This window comes from Oryctolagus cuniculus, chromosome 2, assembly GCF_051225735.1.
Source record: "Oryctolagus cuniculus isolate XC-2025 breed Fujian yellow rabbit chromosome 2, ASM5122573v1, whole genome shotgun sequence".
In the NCBI taxonomy this organism is placed as follows: domain Eukaryota; kingdom Metazoa; phylum Chordata; class Mammalia; order Lagomorpha; family Leporidae; genus Oryctolagus; species Oryctolagus cuniculus.
Window position 1 is genome coordinate 138,322,842 of NC_142868.1, and position 27,244 is coordinate 138,350,085.

The following is a 27,244-nucleotide window of genomic DNA, read 5'->3' on the forward strand; positions in this document are numbered from 1 at the left end:
CCTCATCCTCTCCTGTATCCTATCCCCTGGCCTCTTCCATTCACCAGGGCTCAGTGTCCCGTCCTCAATGCTGCTCCTGTCTTAAGCACAGATATTCTGAAGGAGTAATCTATAGTGATTGGCTCTACTAGCTTAGTTCCTATTCTTTCCATGTCCAGTTTCATTCTCACTTCTATCCCATCCCTTCCCTGGAATTACTGTGACGTAAGTCTGGTGACTTCCGATCGACAATTCCAGGGTCATGCTTCTCCCTTTGTTTACCTTTTGTGGGTCTACCATTTCTGAAGCATTAGTTCTTTTTTTCTTTTTTTAAAGAGCTCATCATATTTTTTAAAGATTTATTTATGTTTTTATTTACTTGAAAAGTAGAGTGAGAGAGAGAATCTTCCATCCTCTGGTTCATTCCCTAGTGGCTGCAACAGCTGGGGCCGGGCCAGGCTGAAACCAGGAGCCAGGAGCTTCTTCCGGATCTCCCACATGGGTGCAGGGGCCCAAGGACTTGGGCCATCTTCTGCTGCTTTCCAAGGCACATTAGCAGGGGCTGGATCAGAAGTGGAACAGCCGGGTTTTGAACTGATGCCCATATGGGATGCCACTGTCACAGGTGGAGATTTAACCTGGTATGCCACAACACTGGCCCCGCATTAGTTATTCTGAATCCATGACTCAAAGGGAGTTCTACTGAGTTCAGGTTTTAGATGTGTATACTTAATACCATGAGGCTCCTCTTGTGTTGGTGTATAGTTTCAGATTAAAGGAGACTATTGATCACTTTAAACAACTGAATCTCCAGCTAAGGTAATGGTAGTTTCTATTCTCATGGTCCACACTGCCAAGTTAGTATGAGGACTCTCAGAGAATCATGTTGTTTTCCACTCCCTCCCCCTGACCTTTTAAAATAAAAACAATTTATTAAAACTGGCTTTAAAAAAATCTTACTGTGTATTTGTACTGAAGTCATTTTACTTAGCTTGCTCACTTTTTCTTTCTCCAAGTTAGTTCTTAATAATCTTGGGTTTTAAACATCCTCATTACAAAGATCTGCTTCTACAGACAATGAAACGATTTCACCGAGGTGTGAGGCAATGTCCACAGCCTCAGCTGGGCACAGCATTTAGGAGGTGCTCAATAAACACGTGTTGGCTGAATGAACTGTGTAAGAAACCCTGAGACATCACATGTAGTTCCAACCACAGAGCTGCAAATAGGTCCCATTTTATGTCCTAGTCAGTTGGCTTGAAGGGCTTAATTATGAGCCTTCAAAACTTTGTAAAGCAATTATTCTATTCATGTATTTCCTAAAGGGAGAAAAACAATATGAACCATTTAAAAGTCTGGTTTTATTCACTTTTCCCCTTGTAACCAAGGAAAACATCCATTTTACCTTTCTGAATTAAAAACTCACACATTTAAATGGTTCACGCTGTCTCCTCTTCTCTGCAGTGTTTTTGGAGATGAGTGTGTTCGCTTTTGGCTCACCTGGAGCACAGATGCAGTGAGCAAGAAGGCCTTCTGTGTGCATTTGTTTTTAGAGTTTAGGCTCTGAAGAATGCCTGTGGGTTAGTAGAGCTGTGGAATTTCGAGTGGAGATCTGGCTGAGTCAGTCTCAGAGAGCACTGGAGACCTGTGCTGGACCCTGCCCCTCAATCTCCTCTCTCAACACTGTTAGAACCATCTGTGTATACTTAAATTCTCTGGGCTATTGGAACTGACTGGCTAATTCTGTCTGTCTCTGTTGGTGTCCATAACTAATGGTGTATTTCTCACCTTGTTCACAGAGGGACCTGTCAGGTCACAAGAACATTGTGGGTTACATTGACTCAAGTATCAACAGTGTGAGTAGTGGTGATGTCTGGGAAGTTCTCATTCTTATGGACTTCTGTCGAGGTATGTATGTGAATCCTACCCATAAGCTCTCGCTTGTCTCTTGCTCTGATTATCTGGGGCAGGGGGATCCTTTCACTTAATATGCACTGTACCCTAAGTATGTTGTTCTGGCTTTAAAATGGGGAACTACTAAGAAGCTGGAAGATACAGAGCCTCCTCAGTTGCTGGTGTTCTTATCATGCAAGGAGCAGTGGCACAAATATTTAAAAGTGATAGATGATACGAAACTCCATTCTTAGGTTTAGGAAAGTTTGGTGCTGGTATACAAATAAGAATATATGAAAATGAATGTGATGGGGCCAGCACTATGACATAGCGGGTAAAGCTGCTGCCTACAGTGCCTGCATCTCATGTGGGCGCCAGTTCAAGTCCTGGCTGTTCCGCTTCTGATCCAGCTCTCTGCTGTGGCCTGGGGAAGCAGTAGAAGATGGCCCAAGTCGTTATGCCCCTACACCTGCTTGGGAGACCTGGAAGAAGCTCATGGTTCCTGGCTTCAGATAGATGCAGCTTCGGCCGTTGTGGCCATCTGGGGAGTGAACCAGCAGATGGAAGACCTCTCTCTCTCTGTTTCTGTCTGCCTCTGCCCTTCTCTTTCTGTGTAACTGTGACTTTCAAATAAATAAATAAATCTTAAAAAAAAAAAAAAAAGGAAAAGAAAAAGAAATGAATGTGGTCTTTGTGCTGCTTTTTTTTTTTTTAAGATTTTTTTATTTATTTGAAAGGCAGAGTTACAAAGAGGGAGAGGCAGAGAGAGGAAGAGAGATCTTTCATCCTCTGGTTCACTCCCCAAATTGCCACAATGGGCAGATTTGAAGCCAGGAGCTTCTTCCGGGTCTCCCACATGGGTGCAGGGGCCCAAGCACTTGGGCCATCCTCTCCTGCTTTCCCAGGCCATACTAGAGCTGGATTGGAAGTGGAGCAGTGGGGTCTTGATCTGGTGCTTATACAGGATGCCGGCACTACAGGCAGTGCTCTACCGGCTACACCACAGTGCCAGCCCCTATGATGCTTTCAAACAAATGATGAAGGCATGCAAAAAGACCCGCCTCCAAGATGGACTAAAGGAAGAGCTCAACCTCTCTACTCCCTCTTTGTGTATTTTCTTCCCATTCCTACTGCCAACCTTGTGTTAGGAAGTAAAAAAGAATCCTTTTTGGGTAATGGAAATGACCCCCTCCTTGCTCTAGAGCTGTTATTCCCAGGAAGACTCCATTCAGAGGATGCTGCTGTTAACAGTGGACTTAAGTAGTTGAAAGCATAAAGTTTTAAACAACATTTATCTTGAAAATCCAAAGTTAGCAAGAATTTATTCAGAGGTGAGAGTATTGTATCTAACCGTTGTTGAGGGGTGTGATTTTTTTTTTTTTTTTTTTTCTGGCCTGAGCAGCCACCACTTACAAGCATAATGTTTGGTGTCCTTTTTGGAATCACCCTTAGTTCTATTAACATTTTCCCTGCCCTTAAAAATACTGTTCACAGGGGCCAGCTCTGTGGCATAGCAGATTAAACCATGGCTTGCTAGGCTGCCATCCCGTATGGGCACCAGTTTGAGTCCTGGCTACTCCACTTCCAATCCAGCTCCCTGCTAATGCACCTGGGAAAGCAGCGAAAGATGGCCCATGTTCCTTCACCCATGTGGGAGAACTGCAAGATGCTCTGGGTTCTGGCTTCAACTTGGAACAGTTCCAAAATGGTTGCAGCCATTTGGGGAGAGAACCATTGAATGGGAGATCTCTCTCTCTCTCTCCTCTTTCTCTATAACTCTGTCTATAACTTTGCCTTTCAAATAAATTAATTAATTAAAATATAATGATGATGATAGTAATAAAGTACCATTCATAAATGTTGCTAATTCCTAAAATGCAATTTAACCAGTAATTTCAGCTTTCATTATATTAACTATTAATGTGATTTTATAAAATATGATCAAGTTTGAACTTGAGAAGTTGTGTCCTTCTGTCTGTTCCTTTTTTGGACAGTAAACTGGTAAACTGTTCAGAGGCCAAGCAGTAGACCCTTCCAGGGATTTTTTTTTTTTTTTAATTTTTTGACAGGCAGAGTGGACAGTGAGAGAGAGAGACAGAGAGAAAGGTCTTCCTTTGCCGTTGGTTCACCCTCTAAGGCCGCTGCGGCGGGCGCCCTGCAGCCGGTGCACTGTGCTGATCCGATGGCAGGAGCCAGGTACTTATCCTGGTCTCCCATGGGGTGCAGGGCCCAAGCACTTGGGCCATCCTCCACTGCACTCCCGGGCCACAGCAGAGAGCTGGCCTGGAAGAGGGGCAACCGGGACAGAATCCGGCGCCCCGACTGGGACTAGAACCCGGTGTGCCGGCGCCACAAGGCGGAGGATTAGCCTAGTGAGCCACGGCGCCGGCCTCAGGGATCTTGATAATTTTGTAAGTGTGCTCCTCAGTCTTTTGGTCTTGAAGGTGAAATGTTGGTGTAGCATTTACGCAGGCCAAGCAGCAAGTAATGAAGCCCACGAGACCAAGCTGTGCATTAGCACAAACTGTGAAGCTGTCTTTTCCTGTTCTGGGTCTGTTGTGCCATCTGATTCTTACTAAAAGATGTGGCAGTTTGAGACTTTGTCCTCATCTCATACACATGAGGACAGTGTGGCCAGGCAACTGCAGCAGAACTGCATTGCCGTTGCCATTACTAATCTTAACGACATAATGAGGGCAGCTCACATCTGGGTACTTAATAAAATAAAGAAACTGGGTTTGATGCAAAAGAGGAGGCATTGGAGGAAGAAAATAAACCCGAGGCTGGGGTTCAAGATAGCTCCTCTTTGATAGCCCCTTACTGTCCCGGGTTCAGTGATGAGGCTGAGTGTTAATCAACTCTCCTTTGCTCTGCGCCACTCTCAGGAGGCCAGGTGGTGAACCTGATGAACCAGCGCCTACAAACAGGTTTCACAGAGAATGAAGTGCTCCAGATATTTTGTGATACTTGTGAAGCTGTTGCCCGCCTGCATCAGTGCAAAACTCCCATCATCCACCGTGACCTGAAGGTAGGAGGCTGCGCTGTTTCATTAAGCACATACTTAGTGAGTATTTTCTGTCTTGTCCCATGATTACACTATGGGGATGTGAGAAAAGTTTAAGTATGGTCACCAATATTAGCCTTACATTCCGCCCTGGGACAGAAAATACAAAGGAAGAAATATAGTGCTGGTGTCAGCTTTATTACTTAAATAGCTTCCAGACATCCTTTATAATTATCACCTGGACCTATGTTATTTTTATTTTTCCTAGTAAATTCCCAAATTTACTTATCCAAGGTCATGTAAGATACTTTGTTAATTTAAATGATTTGTAAACAGTGATGCTTTGTTTTTAAAATTTGTTTCATAGTTGGAAAAATCCATTAATTGATTACTCTCAAAATTTGTCCTACTGATTACCGTTGCCTTGCACTGTGCCTTTCACATTGTAGTCCCTGAACAGTGTGTGTTGAATGGAATTGGCACCTGCTTTAGTTTTAGCTTAGCATTTATTAAACACCAACTATATGCCATGTACTCTACCACATTTCATGTTTTCTGTCTCTGGAGAGAGACATTCTTCATTACATTTTATGGTTGAGGATATTAAGGAGCAGAGAAGTTATGTGACTCGTCCAAGGTCATATAACTAGGAAGGAGCAGTACCAGAATTTGAATAATCAGCTCCCCTTTTTCTAAATTAGTTTCTTTTCATTATACCTGTACTTCATAAAACATGCCTCATGGCTGATAACTTACATCAGCAGCCCTACCCAGTGTGCTTGTTAAATGCAGGCTGCCAGGTTCTGCACTGAAGCTGTTGGGCTAGAATGTAGGTGGTAATGGCAGGAAGTCCCAGGAATTCATATCCTAATAAGCATCCCACATGGTGTTTGTATACGCTGAAGTTTGAGGGTCACAGCAGCATACTTGGATTCCTTTTCTTTAAAAAAGATTGATATATAATTCACGTATTATAAATTTCATCCTTTTAAAGTGCACAATTTAACAATTTTCAGTATATTTGCAAAGGCTGTGCAACTGTCACCGGTATCTGATTCCAGAACATTTCATCACCCCCAAAGAAAGCTGTGTGCATTAACAGTCACACTTCAGTGGATTCACAGCACCGTGAATAGGAGTGAGTGGAACAGGGTCATGGGCCCAGGCCCGGCCTGCTGTGGACCTTGATGAGCCTGTGTGTGGGTCTGCTGGTTCACCTGCAGAACTGAGAAAAGCTCTTCCTGCCCCGCCTACTGCCTGTGTGGTCTTTCTTTCCCATTACAGATAGGAAATAGCTGAAGGCAGCGCCTGTCCTTAAGCTGCTGTGTTCTAAAAATAATCCAAACAGAAGTGCTGTTCTACACTGAAGGTCTCTCTTCAAATACATTCTGTAACCCTTTATTTCCCCCGCTTTTGATTTTTGTCTCTCTGAGGATAAAGATCATTATTGTAGATCGTGGGGTCACAGAGCTGGAAAGCTCACCTAAGCCAGCCCACGCCTTTTAGCAATGAGGAAACCTTGGCACGGAAAGGCTCTGACCTGCACAGCTAATCAAGTGATCAAATCTGAACAGTGGCTAAGGTTTTTTGTTTTCAGTCCCATTTTTGGTTTTTCTTTTTAATTTGTTTTGTTGTCATCTTTTACCACACCATTTTTATAAGCATTTAAGAAAGATAAAGAAGGGGTTAAGGTTCAACAAGTATGTTCAGGTTGAAAAAGTCATAGAAGTCTCCATTTTTAACAGAAAAGAGATTTTGATCTCATGAAAGTACAACAGGATAAAGACTCTTGTCTCACATTTAGAAATGCAGGCTTGAAAAACCCACATGGGTCTAATCTCGCAATTTCTCAGTGGCAATAAACTGGTAAAATGTCTAACTGTCCTACCTGTTTGAAATAATATTGAGATGAAGAGATCAGTAAGAAGTGGTTTTCCAGACCTTTTACCTAGAGCTGTAAGCACAGTTTGGAGTGACAACTTTAATTGCCCTCTTAAGCTGATAGGTTGGGAAATAAAGTCAGTAACACTGAACTCTCAACTAACAATGATTTGAGGATTGTCAGCAATGGTAATCAGTGTTGGCCTTCATCCTAAGACACTTTGCCAAAAACAAAGTGACTGTGCAAATTCTCTGAGGCTCTCAGAAGGTGGTATATGAATATCGAGCTGGCTGTTCACCTTCCAAATTTCATTTACTCTGCACCCACTCAGCCGCCTACCTCTTTCCATCAATACTGACCTTACCTTAGCTGCGGCCCTGGTCACCTCTCACATAGACCATTGTACCTGCCCTCATGCTCTTCCCTTGCTGATGTTCCCTCCTCTGTTGCCAAGTTAACTTTCCAAAAAAGGCCGTTTTCGTGTGCTGCTGACCTGTTACAAATATTGAAGTGGCTCTCTTCAGCCTGCCCTCTGCCTGCTTTTCTGGCCCTCTCTCTCTCCTCTGCTCCCTTCTCTTTGCCAAGAGGAACTGTCCATACTCCTTAGCTGCATCATGCCCATCAGGCTGAGCTCACATGCCTTGTAACCTCAGACAAGTTAGGCAAATTCTCTAGCCTCACTTTTCTCATATGTTAAGTGGGATGGTAAGGCTTTGTAAGGGTAACCTGAAATGCTATGGGCAAAAGTACATGGGGCAGTATCTGGCACTTTGTTAAGTGCTGATGCTTACAAAAGTGCTGTAAGCTTCTGATGCTATTATTATTATTACCTCTGCTACTTCCTTGCTTTGTTCCTGTTACTAGTTTTACTTAGCTAAGTCCTTTTCCTTCCTCTATGACCCAGCATTAACTCATCTCTCCTTCCCTGAGAGCCCTGGCCCATAATATGTCCCTTCCCAAGTTTCAGCTTCCTCTCCAGTCTCAGCACCAAGCACACTGCTGGTCAGACCATGGTGAGCTTCAGACACTTCAGGCACCCACTGCCCATCCATCTCTGGGCCTTTGTGCTGGCTATTCTTTGCTGGGAGGGCTTCCCCCAAGATGGTCTGCAGCTGTTTCTCCTTCACTCTGTTGTATGCTCCCCTCATCAGAGAGAGCTTCCTGACCATGCTGTATAAAATAGCATCCCTCTTCACCTTACATGTGTTTAATCTGCCAAATTTTTTTCATAATTTTTATCACCATTATTATCTTGGACTCTTAATATCCTTGGATTCTAAGCTGCATGAGAAAATCCATCTGGCCTTGTTCTCAACATCACCCTTAGAACCTGGAAAAAGCACTTTCATGTAGTAGGAATTCAAATGTGCTTCCTTCGTAAAGGAATGCTGACAACAACCTTCCATTTGTATACGGAAATTTGTAGTTTGCTTTCATGTACATGCTCTTACTTGCTCTCAGCAGCAATGGTGGAAATAGAATCAGCTGCACTTTGCAGAGGAGAAACAAGCCAGAAGAGGCAGGAGGAGTTGGCCAAGGTCAGACATCTCAAGTAGTCCCTGAGGTCGTCTGCTCCCCAATCCAGTGTTGTTGCTACCCACCATGCTCTGTGTTAAGAGTTTTGTGGGTGGTGGCACCAACAGCGGCCAGTTTCACCATGGAGATTTTTGAAGCCATTACAAGTCACAGGGACAGACAGGGAGCCAGTAGAGAATGTGGCAGTTGCTAAGGTGGCTGCCGCCAAAGCGATTTTGTAATCTCATTTGATCCTCGCAACAGATTTGCAAAGTAGCCAGAGCAGGGATTACTGTTCTTATCAGGCCAACAATGAGCCTCATCTGTATCCTGTACTTTGTCTACTTAGTCCTCCTTTCCCCCCACCAGTGATTTTCGGCCCTACAACTACTTTATTTGTGTTCTAAAGTGAATCATCCTTTCCGTTTTCTGGATGGATTTTCCAGCATTGGAAGCATAGAAACTGACACGTACAATAGGAGAAAGCTGGTTTCATAGGAGGCCTGTAAGGTGCGTGAGGTCAGGAGGAAGATAGTTGCTGAATGACACCGAATAAATGATTTCATCAGCAACATTTGAGGATCGCTGGCATGTGTTTCATATTGGACTACGTCTTGTGGGGGGATACACAGGCATAATACAATGTCCTGCCCTCAAAGATTTTTTTACTTGTTTTCATAAATATGTAAGAGGGTAAATGCCAGTGCACAATGAAAGAAAAAGATTGGTATAGTTTTTCCGCAGAGGGACAGACAGTAAACATGTTAGACTTGTCAGCCATGGGATCTCTTTTGTACCTGCTCTGTTCTGTCAGAGCTCCAGAAGCAGCCCTGGACTGTAGGATGAGTAACCCATGGGCGTGACTTCATTCAGCCTGCAGGCCTTTGTGACCCTTTCCTATTGATAGTAGGTTCTGTAGATTTTATAGTGCAGTCATGGAAGGTTTTACTGACTTGAGCAAGGTCTGAAAAGACTAGCTGGGACTTGACCAGTGGAGAGTGACCAGTTGTGTAAAAGGAGAATTAAGAGATAGAGGGAATGTTTAGGAGACATTGAATAAATCAGCCTGGCTACTGTTTAGATACCTGGTTCCTCACTGACTGGATTTCTGAGCATTTCTGAACATAGAGAACTAAGGAAAACCCTGTCCTAAGCTTGTGTCTCGTACATTGGGCAAGTATAAAATCATCATCATAGTTGGAGGGTCATGGTGGGAACCTTGGGTAACTACTGTACTTCTTACCTGCTTGCTGCCCTGGCACAGATGCGGGCCTGGCCTTTTCTAGGCATGGGTTTACTCCCTGTCTTTTAGGTAGTGACTCACTCTGAGCCTCAGTTTCTCCATCTGTAAGTCAGGGATGCTAATAATCATATTGTTATCGTGAGGATTTAGTGGGATAATCCATGTGTCAGTGGACTAGCAATTGCATAAGTTCAGGAAATGATGGCAGTTATTTCTATAACCTCTTAAATTAGATTGAAAAGTTAGTGTTGCTTTGTTAGAATTGTTTTAGATTCTTAAAGTGGCTGTATGCACAAGATAGCTCAACTGTTCCATTTTGTATAACTAGATTAAATTTTTGAGCTTTATAAAAAGCTTTCAAGGGTGGAAATATTTGCCTGATTCAGCCTTATCTCAAGGGAACAAATCTGTTCTAATCATTTTTACTTCATAATTCTGTGATTAAGAATTTTTAATCATAAGAGCCTGTCTGTGTAGGTCAGTGGCCATAGTTTATACTGCCTGTGGGAGTGATAATCCAAGGACACACTTTTGGATTAAAGTGATTCCAGGTTAGTGGTGCCCCAAGTACACCAGCACATCCCCTCTGGAAGAACAAGAGACTTCAAACACAATCTCAAAGACCTCCTACAGGTTATGTCCCAAGGAACATAAGTTAATAGCAAACCTTCTTGCAGCAAAGACTTCAGGCATTGGAATTAACAGATACAGACTACAAAATGTACTAAATGTATTTTTTTTTTTAGGAAAGTACAGAAACAGATGTAGAAACAAGAAATTCTTATAACCGACTAGCTAGTTTTAAAAGATCCAGCAGCTGTAGTAGTAGTAGTAGGGTCTGGGTATTTGGTGGCTGTTGTTTTTGATCCTGACAGAGCCAGTACGTACATGTGCTTCCACCTGCTCCACACATACACACGGTGTTATGTGTCTTTCTGAGTCTTGGTTTACTCTAGTCAACAAATATTTTCTGTACTAGGCACTATGTTAGGCACTGAGTCGATAAGATTACAAATATAATTAAGAGATGGTGCTTGTCTTTAAGGAGCTTGTAGTCTACTCTTGCCTTTGTTTTCAAAGGTAATTAGTCTTTGGAAGGTTTAATTATTATTATTATTGGCCTGACAAGATTTTTTGGCTGCCATTTTACTGCCCACACATAGCCAGGTCTGTCCCCTAGTATCTTAGTGCAGCTCACCTATGCCAAAAAGTAATTAGTACATTTGGAGTACATAGTACCCACTAATTTGGAGTAGTTTTTCAATACCAGGGATTTACTTAGATTTTGGTCTTTATAAGCTCCTTCCTACTCTTAACTCACTATCCAGAGAATTCATTTAGTTTTTAAAAAATTAGGGTAATGCTTTCATAGCAAAACTGTCATTTACCCTCAAGCATTTTGTCACTGAGAAGTATCTAAAATATAAAAAATATTAACCCTGGAAATCTCAGCCACATGTAGTAAAGACTACTATGTGTATTTATAAGGTCCCCAGGACGTAGTAGACATCATAGAAGAATGAAATATTAAAGGAAAATTGGAAGGAATGACATTTGCCTGAGTGAGGGCCTAAGGGAAGGCTTCAAAAAGGACATGGCCTTGGGGCCAGGATTTGAAGGATAAGAGGGATTTTGGTAGTTGAATAAAGAAGTGGGGTCGTGTAGAGCATGCTAGGCTAGAAGAAGGCAAGGGCAAAGATATGAGGACTGTTTCTGCAGAGAGATAACTGAAAACCTAGGGAAACAGGACTCTGGCTTTCTTCACTGTGGGGTTTCCTCTTTTGCCCTGTCTGTCCCAATTTTGTCCTGTTATTATGCATCTCTTTTTATTCTACTTGGGATGACCCCTGTTGAGATACTTGAAGGAGTATAACTTTCCTGTGCACGCTAATGAGAGTACCAAAAATAAAACTGTTTATGTGACCATAAAACCAAATTTTCACATGCATGACTAAATGATATCTTGGGATGGATGGTTGGGGAATGTCTTTCAGGTTGAAAATATCCTCTTGCATGATCGAGGCCATTATGTCCTGTGTGACTTTGGAAGTGCCACCAACAAATTCCAGAATCCACAAACTGAGGGAGTCAATGCAGTAGAAGATGAGATTAAGAAGTAAGCTTTTTCTTCTTTTTTGCGGTTTTGTCCATTATCAGATAAGCAAGTTCACTGTCAGTTTATGGGTGGTGCTAGTCAATTGTCCTTCTTCTCGCAGCAGCATGTCCACTGTTGGGTTGTTTGATTCTAAGTGAAGGAAGAGAAGGGTCCTTATAAGATTTGATGGCTGGGGGGACAGCACTGTGGCTTAGCAGGTAAAGCTGCTGCCTGTAGTGCTGGCTTCCCATATGAGCGCTGGTTCAAGTCCCAGCAACTCCTCTTCAAATCCAGCTATGCAATGGCCTGGGAAGGCAGTAGAAGATGGCCCAAGCCCTTGGGCCCCTGCAACCGTGTTGGAGACCTGGAAGAAGCTCCTGGCTCCTGGCTTCAGATCCGCCCAGCTTCAGCCATTGTGGCCAGTTGGGGAGTGAACCTTTGGATGAAAGATCTCTCTCTCTCTCTCTCTTCTCTCCCTCCCTCTACCTCTTCTCTGTAATTCTGCCTTTTAATACATAAATAAATCTTTTTCTGAAAAAAAAAAAAAAAAGATTTGACCAGGATAGTAAAAGGAAAGATTGTTAGAGCACTTTGTCAATGATCCTGTGGTCACTGCACAAAGATATTTTGATTAATGGTGTCACATGTCCCAAAAGAATCTGAGTGGAGCACATATCATAAGTGAACTGTCATGTTTTTAAGTATAAATTATGACAACCATGACATTATCAGTCACAGATGTGCCTTTCACTGAACTCGGAATTGCTGCTTGCTTCTTGCTTATAAGGAGTTCATCCACAATCTAGTAAAATGAATGGTGAGTAGGTTATTGAAGTCTCTACAGATACTGAGTCATCAGCTTCTGTGAGAAAAACCTTCTTTGGATTTGTGGCTCTCGTAAGAACCTGACTCTCCCTTCCTGTCCACAGTGTTGGATTTTTCACAGGCAACAGCAGTGTTACTACTAAGAAATCAGCAGCCTAACCAACACATGTGTACCCTGATCCTTCTCTCCCCTCACCCATCACCCATCACCCAGGCAACAAGCCTGAAGCAGGAAGACTTCAGGCTTAAGCCTTGATGGACACTTAAACCAGCTCCATCTGGGGTCTAGAGACTCAAGCAGCACAAATCACATGTTGCTAATACAAAGATGCTCACTTGAGGATGTGCTTATTCTACTCTTATCTTGAGTCAGAAAACCATTTAGAGGAAAATTGTTGTTTTAGCCCCATTACAGGAGCAAAGATCAGGGACTCTTGATCCTGTCTGCTCTCCACTGCAGCCAGGGCCCACTTTCACTGTTTAGTTTCCTAGCCAGAGTTGCATCTCTGTGTTGAGCCACATTTAAAGGGTTTACCATTTAAAAAAATCAGCAAAATATAGCTTCGGGCAACAAGGATTTGTAGAAGGAGATTTTGTCACTTGAGCACCCAAGAAAAGTGGCTTTTAAGGATTTAGTGCATCAGTGTCTTGAGTCCCCACATGTTCTTCTTCTTCTTCTTTTTTTTTTTTTTTTTTTTTGACAGGCAGAGTTAGACAGTGAGAGAGAGACAGAGAGAAAGGTCTTCCTTCCATTGGTTCACCCCCCAAATGGCCGCTACGGCTGGCACACTGCACCGATCCGAAGCCAGGAGCCAGGTGCTTCCTCCTGGTCTCCCATGCAGGTTCAGGGGCCCAAGCACTTGGGCCATCCTCCACCGCCTTCCTGGGCCACAGCAGAGAGCTGTACTGGAAGAGGAGCGACCGGGACAGAATCCGGCACCCCAACCAGGACTAGAACCTGGGGTGCCGGCGCCGCAGGCGGAGGATTAGCCTAGTGAGCCGCGGCTCGGCCCTTTTCTTTCTTTTGTTTTCGAGATTTATTTTATTTATTTGAAAGAGTTACAGAAACGGAGGGAGAGGCAGAGAGATAGAGATCTTCCATCCACTGGTTCACTCCCCAAATGGCCACCAGGAGCCAGGAGCTTCCTCTGGGTCTCCCACATGGTTTCTGGGGCCCAAGCTGTTGGGCCATTCTTTACTGCCTTCCCAGGTGCTTTAGCAGAGAGCTTGATTGGAAGTGAGGCAGCCGAGACTCAAACTGGCACCCATATAGAATGCCAGTGTTTCAGGTAACAGCATTAACTGGCCCTGAAAGCTTTTCTTTTTATCTGCACTGGTATTTCATACTTTCCTTTATAGATTACTCCCAGGGAGTTGGATTCTATACTGCATGTGTTTAAAAAAAGAAAAGAAAAGAAACTATTACTGCTGTTTCTGGTTTTTAATTATAGCATTGACATATTTAACAAAACCTGAATCTCTTGATTGTAGATATACAACACTGTCCTATCGAGCACCAGAAATGGTCAACCTGTACAGTGGCAAAATCATCACTACGAAGGCAGACATTTGGGTAGGTGTCAACTAACCTGTCCACACCCCAGATGTCAGCAATCTTGACTATAGGTTCCTAAGTTCAATGCAGACAATGTAATAGCATGGTAGCACCTGTACCATATCATGATCTGCCTACCCCTTGGGTTCTTGATCTGAAGGGACCAACTACTGCTTCTTGTAGCAAAACAAAGGAAATTGCATCAGAGCTCTGAGAAAATTGTTCAGGTATTTTCTCACATTTTATATTACTAGCTATTAAGAGCAAACTGGGTGAACTACTTGTTCTTTAGGAGAGCCCAGTTTGGTGATAATGACAGAAATAATGGGACTCACCTGCTAAGTCATGGAATTGGGCTCTAAATTCAAGTTTCTGATAGATTGAGAGCAAAGAGTTTTTACATCTGTTAGTAAATGTGGATGGTGCTGGTATCTATTGTTTGAGCCATTTACAATCATGGTAAATAAACCACTAATAGCAATCTGCTTTCTTTACTTTTTAGGCTCTTGGATGTTTGTTGTATAAATTATGCTACTTCACTTTGCCATTTGGGGAGAGTCAGGTGGCGATTTGTGATGGAAGCTTCACAATTCCTGATAACTCTCGATATTCTCAAGACATGCACTGCCTAATTAGTAAGTATTCAAGTTTCTAGTTTCATCATTTTTTTAAAGATTTTATTTATTTATTTGAAAGTCAGAGTTACACAGAGAGAGGAGAGGCAGAGAGAGAGAGGAGTTTCGTATTTTTATTTCTAATCAGTAGGAATGAATGGAGGATAAAGGAATTAAGAAGTTCCAGGAGTAATGGATTGGATATCAAGATAAAGAAATTAGCTGATAGTGGTTTGGAGCTCAAAGCTAAGGTGTGGATAGAGTGGTGGGTCTTTGCTAGGAATCTAAACTCTGTTTCTTACCTAAGCCAGCTGCCCAGGCAGAGATCCTAACTGTGCTATGAGTAGTGTTCTGATGCAGTCTGTGTGAAAGCTTTGGTACCAAAGGAATCCAGCTGACTCAGATCAAGTGATAAGAAATCCATCTTTGTAAAACTGGAAGCGACTCAAATAAACATGATTGCACTGCATTGGCTGGAGTGAATGTATCATTAAGACTGTATAACTCCATGGATCCTGGTTTTTCCTCTCATTTAGGTTAATCATTGAATTTTGATGACAAGCATCTAAACTCAGTGCTTTTTTACAATAGGCTTAGATTCTCCCACTCTTTCATATCCTCATAGCAAGCATATGTACTAACCTTCATTAACCAGATGGTAGAATAATCTTCACAAAAGCCCTGTACTAAAATGCTAAAGAAACAGATTTGATCTTTTTTCCACAATGGTCAAGACATTTGGCATCTAGGTTTTAACTGTTTTAGATTTTTGAAAAAAGATTTATTTATTTTGAAAATCAGAGTTATAGAGAGAGGCGAGAGAGATTTTGCATCCTCTGGTTCACTGTCCAGATGGCTGCAGTGGCCAGAGCTGGGCCAGGCTGAAGCCTGGAGCCAGGAGCCCAGAGCTTCATCTGGGTCTTCCAGTGGGAGATGGGGGCCCAAGCACTTGTGCCATCTTCTGCTTTTCCCAGGTCATTAGCAGGCAGCTGGATTGGAAGTTGAGCAGCTGGGACACAAATTGGTGCCACTATGGGCTGCCAACATCACAGACAGCAGCTTTACCCACTATGCCACAACACTGGCCCCATAACTGTTACAGATTTTAAATCCTGAGCATCCCAGTTTGGATCTTGGGAAGGGATAACAGTAGAAAACAATAGAAGCGGCTGCTGTGGGGTGGAGTACTTGACATTTGTTGAGGACCTTTTCATTTTTATTAAGATTTATTTAAAAGAGAGAGAGAAAGCGAGAGAGGGAGAGAGAGGTCCTCTATTTGTTGGTTCACTCCTCAAATGGCCACATTAGTCAGGACTGGGCCAGGCTGAAGCCAGGAGCCTGGAACTTCATCTAGGTTTCCCATATGGTGGCAGGGACACAAGAACTTGGGCCATCTTCTACTGCCTTCTGAACAGGCATGTTAGCAGGGAGCTTACATGGATGCTGACGTCACAGGCAGCGGCTTAACCTTCTGGCCTCTTATTTAATTCTTAATGTATATATCAAACATAATTAGTTACCCCTGTTATGCAAATGAGGAATCTGAAACCAAGAAAGTGTAGGTAACTGACCCAAGTTAACATAGTTAGAGTCTGTAAGTGACTACTCATTCCTTTGTACCAGTGTTATCCATGAGTTTCTTCCATTCATTAACAAAAAAGAATGAGTATTTAAAGAAATAGGTTATAGCATTTAATGATTGTTGGATTTTTTTCAGAGGTAAAGCATTATGTCTGTTCTAGAGTTGCAGCTAAGTAAATGAGATTAGAAGACAATGTGAGAAAATGGCCAAATTCGATGTTAGACTGGTAGGATTTTTTGGGTATTATTATTTTTTTCCTTTTTAACATTTGTTCAGTAAATTTATAACGGGAAAAACAACTAATTATGAATTTCTCTACCATTGACATCTTCCCCATACAGCATTCTAGTTTGTGAACTATTTGAAGATTCAGTTGTTACCTTAAACTCACAAATCTAAAATTCAGTTTATGATCATTGTCCCTCCCTCCCTTTTACTCCCCAATACCAGGTTACCCTCTTTTCAGTTTCTCTCAGTGGTATCAGCAATCAAACACCAGTGAGCGATATGTAAGATTTTCTTTGGATCTGGCTAGCAAGAGGAGAGCAAGAACTAATTGTTTTTCTTTCTTTTTTTTCCCCTTGAGTTTCTGCTATTTTCATTTTATTCTGTCTGTTCTCATCTCCATCACAACAATATAGACAGACTCTGCCTCATGCCTGCACTGGTGGATTGGCCACCAGCTGTTCTCGCTGTAGTCAGTGCAACACACCCCTACCATGAGATCAATTCTTACAAGACCTGACCCTCTCAGCAAAATGTCCTTGTTCAGTAAACTTGAGCAGCTTGCTGGCGATCCCACAGCATGGCATTTCAGATCCTCCCTTCCCGTCTGCTTCCATCCCACCCACCCAGCCTCCTCTCCACCCTGTCCCTCTGGCTCTGCCGTTGCCTTATAGCAGGGCATTCTCCTGCCTTGTTCCAACTTGTGCTTTGCTTAGGCTGCCCTCTCGCCTGGAGTGACTTTTTCTCTGCCTTCCCCCTGCCTAACTAGATTCAGTCCTGCCTCTTCGGAAAGCTCTCCCAAGGCTGCAGCCTCACTGGTCTTTTCTGAACTGAGTGTCTGAACCATTCATTTATCACCCAAGCAGCAAACTACCTTGCATTATTGTTTGTATATGTAGATGTGTGTTTTTGTGTATTCTCAAGGTGTTTTTTTCCCTGATAAGTTTCCCAGAGAGGGCAGAAGCTTCCAGGACCTGGAAATAGTTGTGTGATCTATAGATGGCAGTAGAAGTAGATCTTTATGTATTAACTTTTAATTTCTTTTGAACTGGAAATCAGCTAATATCTCCCATAAAAGAGTAATATATAAGTTCATGAGGTTTGGATTTTAATTATAATTATCAAGAATGATGACTTGTTTAGCAGGATAGTATGAACTTCAAGTGTCTTTGTTAAAATGCACATACTTTATCTTCTTGTGGATATTAAATATTTTAAAGAAGTTAAAGCTGCCCTTTTTGAGAGTGGAAGAAAGGGCTAATTGTACTGTCTGATTTTTATGAGGAAAGAATTTAAAAACAATAGACTTTGGTAGCCAAGAAAGAAATTGTTTCCTAGCTAATGTAATAATTATTAGGATGTAATGAAATACATTCACATGTTTGTCTTAGGGTATATGTTGGAGCCAGACCCCGACAAAAGACCAGATATTTACCAGGTCTCCTACTTCTCATTTAAACTACTCAAGAAAGAATGCCCAATTCCAAATGTACAGGTATGTCAATGATGCTTTTTAAGGGAAGTAAACGTTATCAAATTGCCATTTTCAGTTCCTGGGGTGTTAATCAGCTATTTAAATGAATACAGATGTTCCTTGCTTTATCTCCTGGGGTCATTCAGACTATGCTAACTATGAAGCAATTGCTATAAAGGGAATCTACTTTTCCCTTGGAATTTAATTATCAAATCAAGGCAATTACACTGAACAAAAAAGTGCCCAAGGGAATGAGTTGAACACTTTGGCTGAAGAGTGTCCAACTTCCTGTCTTGTCATCTTTTCACTGAGAGCCACGTGCCTGCTGTGTTCACTGGAGGTGCTCCGCAGGCTGCTCTCCTGAAGCAGGCCCTGCCCTCGCCCCGTGCCTGATGCAGTTGGAGCTTCTCCTCTCTGCTGTCTTTCCTTGCAGCAGGGCATTCTTGATTTTGCTTGTTGTTGGCTAATCTATAATCACACTTGTTTTTCCTCTACACATAACAGGCCATAAGAATATTTTCTATACCTAGTAATCTTAAAACTGTGCTCTCAGTTTTCAAAATAAAATGCTTGGAAACACCCCCTTTACCATCCTGGTATATTTTCATGTCATATTATGATCCAGTTCTCATGAATAGTTTACTGTAATAGAGCCTCACCTGAAGTTTTCTTACTACTTTCTCCATTAATAAAATTTGATGTCTCAACTGGGACTTAAGGGTGCCGATAAATAGCCTTCCTCTTTCATTCCCACATTTGGAATTATATGCAGAACTCATCCAGTTGGAACTGAGAATATTGGCTTTATTACCAATATGGTTGAATCAGAGGACGTAGCCTGACCAGTCAGGCTTCCTAACATTAGACACACTGCCTGAGGTGTAGATGCCTGATTCCCTGAGGGACAGGCTGTCCCACAAAACAAGGAAGACAGAGGTGGGCCAGACAAGCTCACTTTCCTCTCCCAGGATTATCCATCAATTTCCTCTTCTTCCTTAGGAGATGACTGCTTAAAGGATGAAGTGGTTTTGTTTTTGTTTTTGTTTTAAGTAGAAATTCCCCTTACCTGGAAACACAAAGGAAATGAGAGAATCCTCCTAAAAAGCCAGTTTAAAAAAATTTTTTTAAAGATTTATTTTATCCATTTGAAAGAGCTACGGAGAAAGGTAGACAGAGAGAGAAGTCCTCCATCTACTGGTTCACTCCCCAGATGGGCCGATCTGAAGCCAGGAGCCAGGAGCTTCTTCTAGATCTCCCATGCGGGTGCAGGGGCCCAAGCACTTGGGCCATCTTCCACTGCCCTCCCAGGCCACAGCAGAGAGCTGGATGGGATGCGGGCGCTTCAGGCCAGGGCATTAACCCGCTGTGCCACAGTGCCAGCACCCCCAAATTTTTTTTTACATTTATTTCTTTAACTGAAATGCAAGGAGAGGGAGAGAGAGAGTTAGTTTTCACTTGCTGGTTCACTCCCCAAGTGCTCACAATAGCTAGGACTGGGTGTTAGCCGTCACAAAGCATACCAAACACCGGAGTAAGGGAAAGGGTTTATTGGGGGAAAATCCAGCAGACTGGAGGGAAGGGGCAAAGAGGGAGAAGGAGAGGAGAGGAGAGAGGGGAGTGAGAGAAAAGAGAAGGCTAGAGAGAGTAAGCCGGAGAGAAGAGAAGCCAAGAGAGCTATGTGTTGGAACAGGCCCTTTTAAATCTTTGCCAGAGGGCGGGCAGGGAAGTAGGAGCTGTGAATCCCATTAGGATGGGAGTGGAGCTTGACCACTTGGCCACGTGGCCACCTGGCTTTCAGCCTAGGATGTAAATCAGGGTGTAGATTGTGCCATAGATAAAACTGCTCCAGTTTCCTAACACTGGGCCAGGCCAAAGCCAGGAGTCTAGAACTCAAACTGGATTTCCCACGTGGATGTCAGCGACCCAGCCACTTGAGCCACCACCTGGTGTTTCCCAGGGTGCACAGTACAGGAATCTAGGATCTGAAGTAGATTCAGGACCTGAACCCAGGCACTCTGAAGGGGGTTGCAGGTGTCTCTAAAAGCAATTTAACCTCTGCGTGAAATGCTTACCCTGCAAATCCAGTTTTACATAACTAGTATTGTTTGCCAGGTTTCCCAGTTAATACTACGGGTATTTTATGGTATAGTATGTGCTTGCTTTTGCAGTCCCACTTTGCCACTCGTAAAGTTAAATAACATGAAATATAATTGGAAGCATTCATTTGGTAACTAGTTTTTTAAGAGTGTATGTTAGAAGTCTCATGTCATTTGTCCTCTCTCAGCAATGGTAAACAGTTGTTTTGTGGGTAGGGACAGCTGGTTGATGCTTCCTCAAGAGGCAGTATTGGATGGTGCAGAATCCAGGCTGGAGGAACTCAGCTCAGCTTGTGGATTGACTGCTGCCTCCCCTGTGGGGAGGGGATGCTGGCTCAGCAACCACACACCCTGAGTGACCGTGGTCTTCTCCCAGCGCGTCAGTCCTACTCAGGCTGGCTATTGTGTTTTACAAAGAAATCTTTGATGTCCTTTTCCTCCCCCTCCAATTCTATAGAACTCCTCCATTCCTGCAAAGCTTCCTGAACCAGTGAAAGCCAGTGAGGCAGCTGCAAAAAAGACCCAGCCAAAGGCCAGGTAAGAAATGCCTTTGTGAGCACCTGTGCTGCTCTGGTTGCCATGGCAGCAGGGGGGTCCTGCCTTGTGTTTCTTAGTTCTTTAGCTGCCATGACCCGAGGGTGCACAGATCAGGAAAGGAAATTGTGTCTGCCCTAGGCAGAAACTGTTTGAGAGGAATATAATGAAATACTGTGATCTACATTTGAAAGAGAACCAAGAACTCCACAGATGTTTCTTGAGCCTGGGAATAGGCACAGGGGTATTGGGAGATGAGGCAGTGGCAGGCTCTAAATGTTGCCGGTACAAGAGTGTACTAACCGTGTGTCCTGGCTTTTGGTTGGCCTCGTTCCCCACCCTGATCCTTAGTCTTTTGGGTTTATAGCCATCTTGTACTAGGCATAGACATAGTCTGTAGAGTCTAACCAAGGACCTCTTTCTACTTTCCCACAAAGCACACACATTGAGGCCCATAGAAACTAAAATTTTGGACAGGCTACAGTTGATGAAGTGGTTTCACAGTCATTAATGCACTTGATGTCCACATCTGCTGTGTGATGCAGGCATACGTGTGTTTCCCCATCTGTGAACGTAGGTCTATGTGTCTTTCCATTTTCCTCATAAGGGACCCAAAGCTGAAGGAGGTTACACAACATACTCCTCACCACATACGTAGCTAGTGAGGAGCTAAAGCTCAAATGCAGTTTAGCTTGACTCTTGTTCCCCTCAGGGGAGGACCAGGGTGGGGGTTCTCATATTTGAATTTCGATGGACATCTGCTCACCTCCCTCACCCCTGGATCTTTCTTTATTACACTTCACTCCCCCAGCATTATCTGCGCCATCTTCCTTCCCTCCTCGGTTCCCCAGGCTGCAGCCTGCCCACATGAGATAGCATTTGTATGACCAGTGCTCCAACCAGCACAAAAGCACCTCCTAACAGGATGCCAGTGAAAAGTTTTTGGGTCCAAGATGGAGACTCCTTGGAATTGTGTCATGGGGAAAGACATGGTGCCACCTGCTTTGCTTTCTGTTTTGCATTTCATGGAGGAAGTGCCAGCGTATTTTGGGAATATTCATGAAATTTGTTTGTTTGGGCCTTTAGCTTCATTTATGCTCCCTAAAGTGCAGTTTCAAAGGACAGCAGGAGCTCTGCCCTGGGTTAGGCAAAAGCAGCCCCCGGATGGCTGTGAATGGGTAGAAATTGGCACATGGGCTGCAGCAGAAGCAAGCAGCCACGCAGCGGTCCTCCCTGTGTGTTAGGTGTGGACTTTGTGAGTTACACACCTTGCAAGAGGGCCACAGTGCAGTGGCTTGTAGGAGATGAACGTTTACTTATTTATTTTTCTCTCTGAAGTAAACAAAGCGTGGCAGTAAGTAGGCCAGGGCTGGTATGGCTGTTTCGTTTCATGAAGCCCTTAGGGGCCCAGGCAGAAGGCTCACCCTGAATTCACAGATGAGCCATGAATTCACAGAGCAGTGAGGCAGTGTCCAGGAGTGGCTAAGGAAGTGAGACAATGGACACGAACTACTTACTTCTTAAACCTTATTTCTTAAGCTTTCTAGGAACTGCCACATAAGAATCTGCTTACATCCTGTGTAAAGCCACAACTTAGATACATGGGCACACACAAAGTCGGGCAATGTGATGCTGAAAAAGTTACTACTGTGGAGAACAGGGAGTCTGTGTGTTGGAGGAAATGGAATTTCTCTTAAACGGCTCAAACTTACTCCTTTCAGTTGCCATGTAGAATTCACTCACTCCCATGGTTTTCATTGTAGAGAGACCATTTTGACAGTTCTTTTTTTTAAAATATTTATGTTTTAAAGATGTATTTATTTATTTGAAAGAGTTCCAAAGAGAGAGAGAAAGGAAGAGTCAGAGAGATCTTCCATCTGCTAATTCACTCTTCAGATGGCAGCAGTGGCCAGGGCTGGCCCAGGCTGAAGCCAGGAGCCAGGAGTTTCATGGGTTGCCAGGGCCCAGTCACTTAGACCATCTTCTGCTGCTTTTCCCAGGCCATTAGCAGGGAACTGGATCATAAGTGGAGCAGCTGAGACTCAAACCAATGTGTATATGGGATGCTGGCATTGCAGGCCACTATGCCACAACACTGACCCGGCCCTGGCTGTTAGTTCTAACCAAGTCTGAATTCCCTCTGCATCAGAAAACCATCCACCTCAAACCCCTCTTTGCATCACCACATGAATCGTACTCTGGGATACCCCATGTGGTTTGGATACAAGTGTCCCAAGATACAGTAAGCTGGAAAGGCTTCTGTATCGTGTTCTCTTTGAGATTCTCCATGTACGTTCACACATGAAGAGTTCTGCTGGAAAGAAATCTGTTCAGCATATCTTGGTCATTGTGTTAAAAACATACTTGTCCACTAAGCCTTTCCAGAACGTTTAGTAGCACACCAGCATCCTGTGGGCTGTCCTTTGGGAAGTGGATTAACTGGCTTAGGAAGATTTGGATGAGTGTCACAGGAAGCATCATGAACTCTTCCTAGCTCTCTCCCTCTTGCCCACACTCTAACGTGAATCTTTTTTTCATTTCCTTTTCTAGACTGACAGATCCCATTCCCACCACAGAGACTTCAATTGCACCCCGCCAGAGGCCTAAAGCTGGGCAGACTCAGCCAAACCCAGGAATCCTTCCCATCCAGCCAGCGTTGACACCTCGCAAGAGGGCCACAGTGCAGCCCCCACCTCAGGCTGCAGGTCAGTAATTGGACTGCTGTGAGGCTGGATATATCTTTGTTTTCCTGGATAACAGGGAAGTCTTTAGGTAGCATGGCTTTGCTTTAGGGATGGAATCCAGAGGACTCATGTAGAATAATGGCTTTCCTTCAAGAAAAGGAAGTGGTGAAATGGTGTGGCAAAAGGAGAGACCCTCACTGAATTCTGAGATGCATTTCCAAGACCACTAAAGCCTGTTTTTCCTAGTCTTGTCCCAGATTTTGTGATAAGTCCATTCCTATCTCTTTTAAAGAAGTGAAACTCACCTTTTTTTTTGATGCTCACAAAGGAATATTGTTGAATGCTTTGTCTGTTATAAAATCTCTTAAAGGGCCTCTCCATGATTTGGTATTCTGTTTCTAATGAGGTGAGAGGTTTGTTTCATAGAGGATTAATTCACAATCTCCATCAGGAAGCTATAAAAATAGGCGAATTTACTCTGGCCTCAGGATCAGCCCTTAAGGCATCCGTATCTGGCTAAAAAGTCCATGAGAGTTTCTCAGGCAGGAAAGCCAAGACACTGTGGCAAAAATTGAACTAAATGAAAGATCTCTGTGAGTGAGATCCCAGTGGAAAGAACGGGCCATCAAAGAAGAAGGTACCTTTCTCTGAAGGGAGGAGAGAACTTCCACTCTGATTATGGCCTCGTCTAAATAAGGACGGAGTTTATGAACTCAAGAGGCTTCCATGGCCTTGGCAGCTCGTGACAAAAGCCTCGGGTGATTACTGACGTCATAAATAAGAGTGTCAGTTGTTAAACCAACAACAGGAGTCACTGTGTGCTTACTCCCCATGTAGCATCTCTGTCCTTAATGTGTTGTACTACGAGAATTAATGGTAAAACTAGTCTTTAAACAGTACTTTATACTTTGTGTTTCTGTGCGGGTACAAACTGTTGAAATCTTTACTTAGTATATACTAAGTTGATCTTCTGTATATAAAGATAATTAAAAATGAATCTTAATGAAGAATAGGATGGGAGAGGGAGTAGGAGATGGGATGGTTTGTGGGTGGGAGGGTGGTTATGGGGGGAAAAGCCACTATAATCCAAAGGTTGTACTTTCAAAATTTATATTTATTAAATAAAAGTTTTCTAAGAAAAAAAGGTGAATTTGGTGGCCATCTACTTTTATAGTCAGGCATCCAGACTGGGGTTGTGTAAGCAACACTTAAAGCATCCGAGAATCTCATGCCTGTGGGTGCCAAGATTGTGTCTATGTGCAGTAGCATCAGAGGCCAGTAGAAAATGTATCAGAAGAACTAATAAAAAAAAAAAAAAAAAGAAAGAAAGAAAGAAAGAAAATGTATCAGAGTGGGGAATGTCCAGCACATAGGCCATATAAAGGCCATGAAATCGTGTGGTCTGGCCCTGCCAAGGCCACCACAGGCGAGACTTGAAATTCAATAAATGTATGGCAGACTAATTTTTAAGTTGATAATTTTATATGATCTGCAAATGATGTTATAAATATTCAAATGACCCTTGGCAGGAAAAGGGTTCCCCACCTCTGATGCAGACAGATACTCAGCGTGCTGAGCAATTGACTCAATGGGATGATGGATAACAGAGGACTTACTGATGGAGGTGTACTCATTTTGAGCCTTGTTACTGAACCTTGTTTTGAGGAAAAGAGTTTATCAAGAGGGTGGAAAGACATCCCAGGTGGGACAAAGCACGTGGAAAAGCAGTGAGGAGCTCCCGTGGATTTTGGGATATTTGCCCACTTAACCTCTTCTTTATTGTGTTGGCAAGAGAGAAAGCTGTTTGGATCTGGAAAAGTTTTAAGCCCTTACATGGAGTTTATTCTCTCTGCAGGATCCAGCAATCAGCCTGGCCTTTTGGCCAGTGTTCCCCAACCAAAAGCCCAACCCCAACCTAGCCAGCCTCTGCCACAGCCTCAGCCCAAACAGCCACAGGCTCCGCCTACCCCACAGCAGACGCCTTCCACTCAGGCCCAGGGTCTGCCCACTCAGGCCCAGGCTACTCCTCAGCACCAGCAGCAGCTCTTCCTCAAGCAGCAGCCAGCGCAGCAGCCAGCGCAGCAGCCAGCGCCACAACAGCCAGCGGGCACATTCTACCAGCAGCAGCAACAGCAGCAGGCCCAGACTCAGCAGGTGAGGTGGCCAGCGTGAGCCTTGCTGTGCAGAGCTGAGTCGTGACGGTGAACAGGCCCGCTAGGTACAAGGGTCTCCCTTGGGGAGACAGAGAGCTGTTAACCGTTCTACCATTGTTTCTTCATCACTCATTCCCACCCTTTCACCACCCTTCTCAGGCCATTAGCAATCTATCAGCTGATTGAGGAATCTTGCTGAAGGAGCTATTTTCTAAAGATTCTCTGTTTCCTTGTTTGTTTTTTTGCTAACCTAACTATACCACCATTACTATACTATATTGGGGGAATAAATAATAATAATTTCTTACTGTTGTCAAACATCCAGTGGTGTTTTATTTCTTTTTTTTTTTTAAGATTTATTTATTTTATTTGAAAGGCAGAGTTACAGAGAGAGAGTGAGAGATAGACCTTTCATCTGCTAGTTCACTCCCCAAATGGCCACAATGGCTGGGGCTGGGCCGATCTGGAGCCAGGAGCTTCTTCCGGGTCTCCCATGTGGGTGCTGCTTTCCCATGCACATTAGCAAGGAGCTGGTTCAGAAGTGGAGCAGCTGGGATTCAAACCAGTGCCCATATAGGATGTCATCACTGCAGGCAGAGGCTTTACCTGCTAAGCCACAGTGTTTAACTATTTCTTATGTCTCGTAAATTAAGTTGGTTTGTTTGAATCAGGATCCAAAGTCCAGGTATTAATTTTAGTTGATTTATATTGTTTTGTTTTCCACTATTTTTTCTAGTTTTTCACAATGGACAAATTCATTGTGTAATGATTGCTGTAGCTTTTTTTTTTTTTTTTTTGACAGGCAGAGTGGACAGTGAGAGAGAGAGACAGAGAGAAAGGTCTTCCTTTTGCCGTTGGTTCACCCTCCAATGGCCACCGTGGCCGGCGCACCGCACTGATCCGAAGGCAGGAGCCAGGTGCTTCTCCTGGTCTCCCATGAGGGTGCAGGGCCCAAGCACTTGGGCCATCCTCCACTGCACTCCCTGGCCACAGCAGAGAGCTGGCCTGGAAGAGGGGCAACTGGGACAGAATCCGGCGCCCCGACCGGGACTAGAATCCAGTGTGCCGGCGCCGCAAGGCAGAGGATTAGCCTGTTGAGCCACGGCGCCGGCAATTGCTGTAGCTTTTAAGTCCTCTTTCATACATAGGATTTCTCTCCCTCTTTTTTTTCTCTTTACAAATTATTTTTTTAGACACTGGATTATTTGTCCTGTAGGATTTTCCACATTCTAGATTTGGCTAATTGTATCTCTGTGGTATCATTTGATCTGTTCCTCCCTTCTCTGTGTAAACTGGTCATTTCTTGAGACTTGCACAATATTTTATTCTGTTTGATATTTCTTTGCTCTTCCTCTTCCTGTGGCATCGTATCAGGAGGACTGTAATATCTGATTGCCTCTCTTAAAAAGATCAATCCATGTGTTTGATCCATTTGTTTAATGTTCCCCATTATCTTAGAAGCCATTGGTGGTCATTTCTTAAGTCTCTTAATTCATTAGGAATGGCAAAATAATATTGCAGGACTTCTTCTTTGTTTAGGGGCTAGGATTTTTCTATGGGGAATTTTCGCATCAACTATTTAGTTACCCTGTGAGGAAGCTGTTTGAACAGAAAAGACAGGAAAAATACTTGAGTGTTTTCCTTTGTTTCCCAGTCTTCAGAATAATTCATTGTTTCCCAGTATTATCCAAAGATGAGCAATAAGCTTTTTGTCTTCTTTTGTTTAGTATATTTATGAATTTATGGATTTTAACATATTTGTTATCTATTAATACATTGAAGTTTTAAAAAACTTACTTGTGTTGGTCAACATTGTTGTCCCAATGTTGACCGGTGGAAGTCTCTTCAGAATGGCTATGGGTCCTTTGGATGTGGCTCCAGTGGCCTCTAA

General features: G+C 43.3%; 1 protein-coding gene across 15 annotated transcripts in view; it reads left to right on the top strand.

The window, feature by feature from the left end:
* Positions 1–27,244, top strand: part of AAK1 (AP2 associated kinase 1) — a 185,675-nt gene that overhangs the window by 105,443 nt on the left and 52,988 nt on the right. For all 15 annotated transcript variants that reach the window (XM_017340696.4, XM_070068960.2, XM_089326339.1 and 12 more), the window contains exons 4-12: positions 1,779–1,887; positions 4,758–4,900; positions 11,511–11,632; positions 13,928–14,009; positions 14,494–14,626; positions 17,804–17,907; positions 20,440–20,519; positions 23,067–23,221; positions 25,056–25,354. In XM_017340696.4, coding sequence (XP_017196185.3) covers positions 1,779–1,887; positions 4,758–4,900; positions 11,511–11,632; positions 13,928–14,009; positions 14,494–14,626; positions 17,804–17,907; positions 20,440–20,519; positions 23,067–23,221; positions 25,056–25,354 — 1,227 coding nt within the window. The remainder of the gene's footprint in view (positions 1–1,778; positions 1,888–4,757; positions 4,901–11,510; positions 11,633–13,927; positions 14,010–14,493; positions 14,627–17,803; positions 17,908–20,439; positions 20,520–23,066; positions 23,222–25,055; positions 25,355–27,244) is intronic.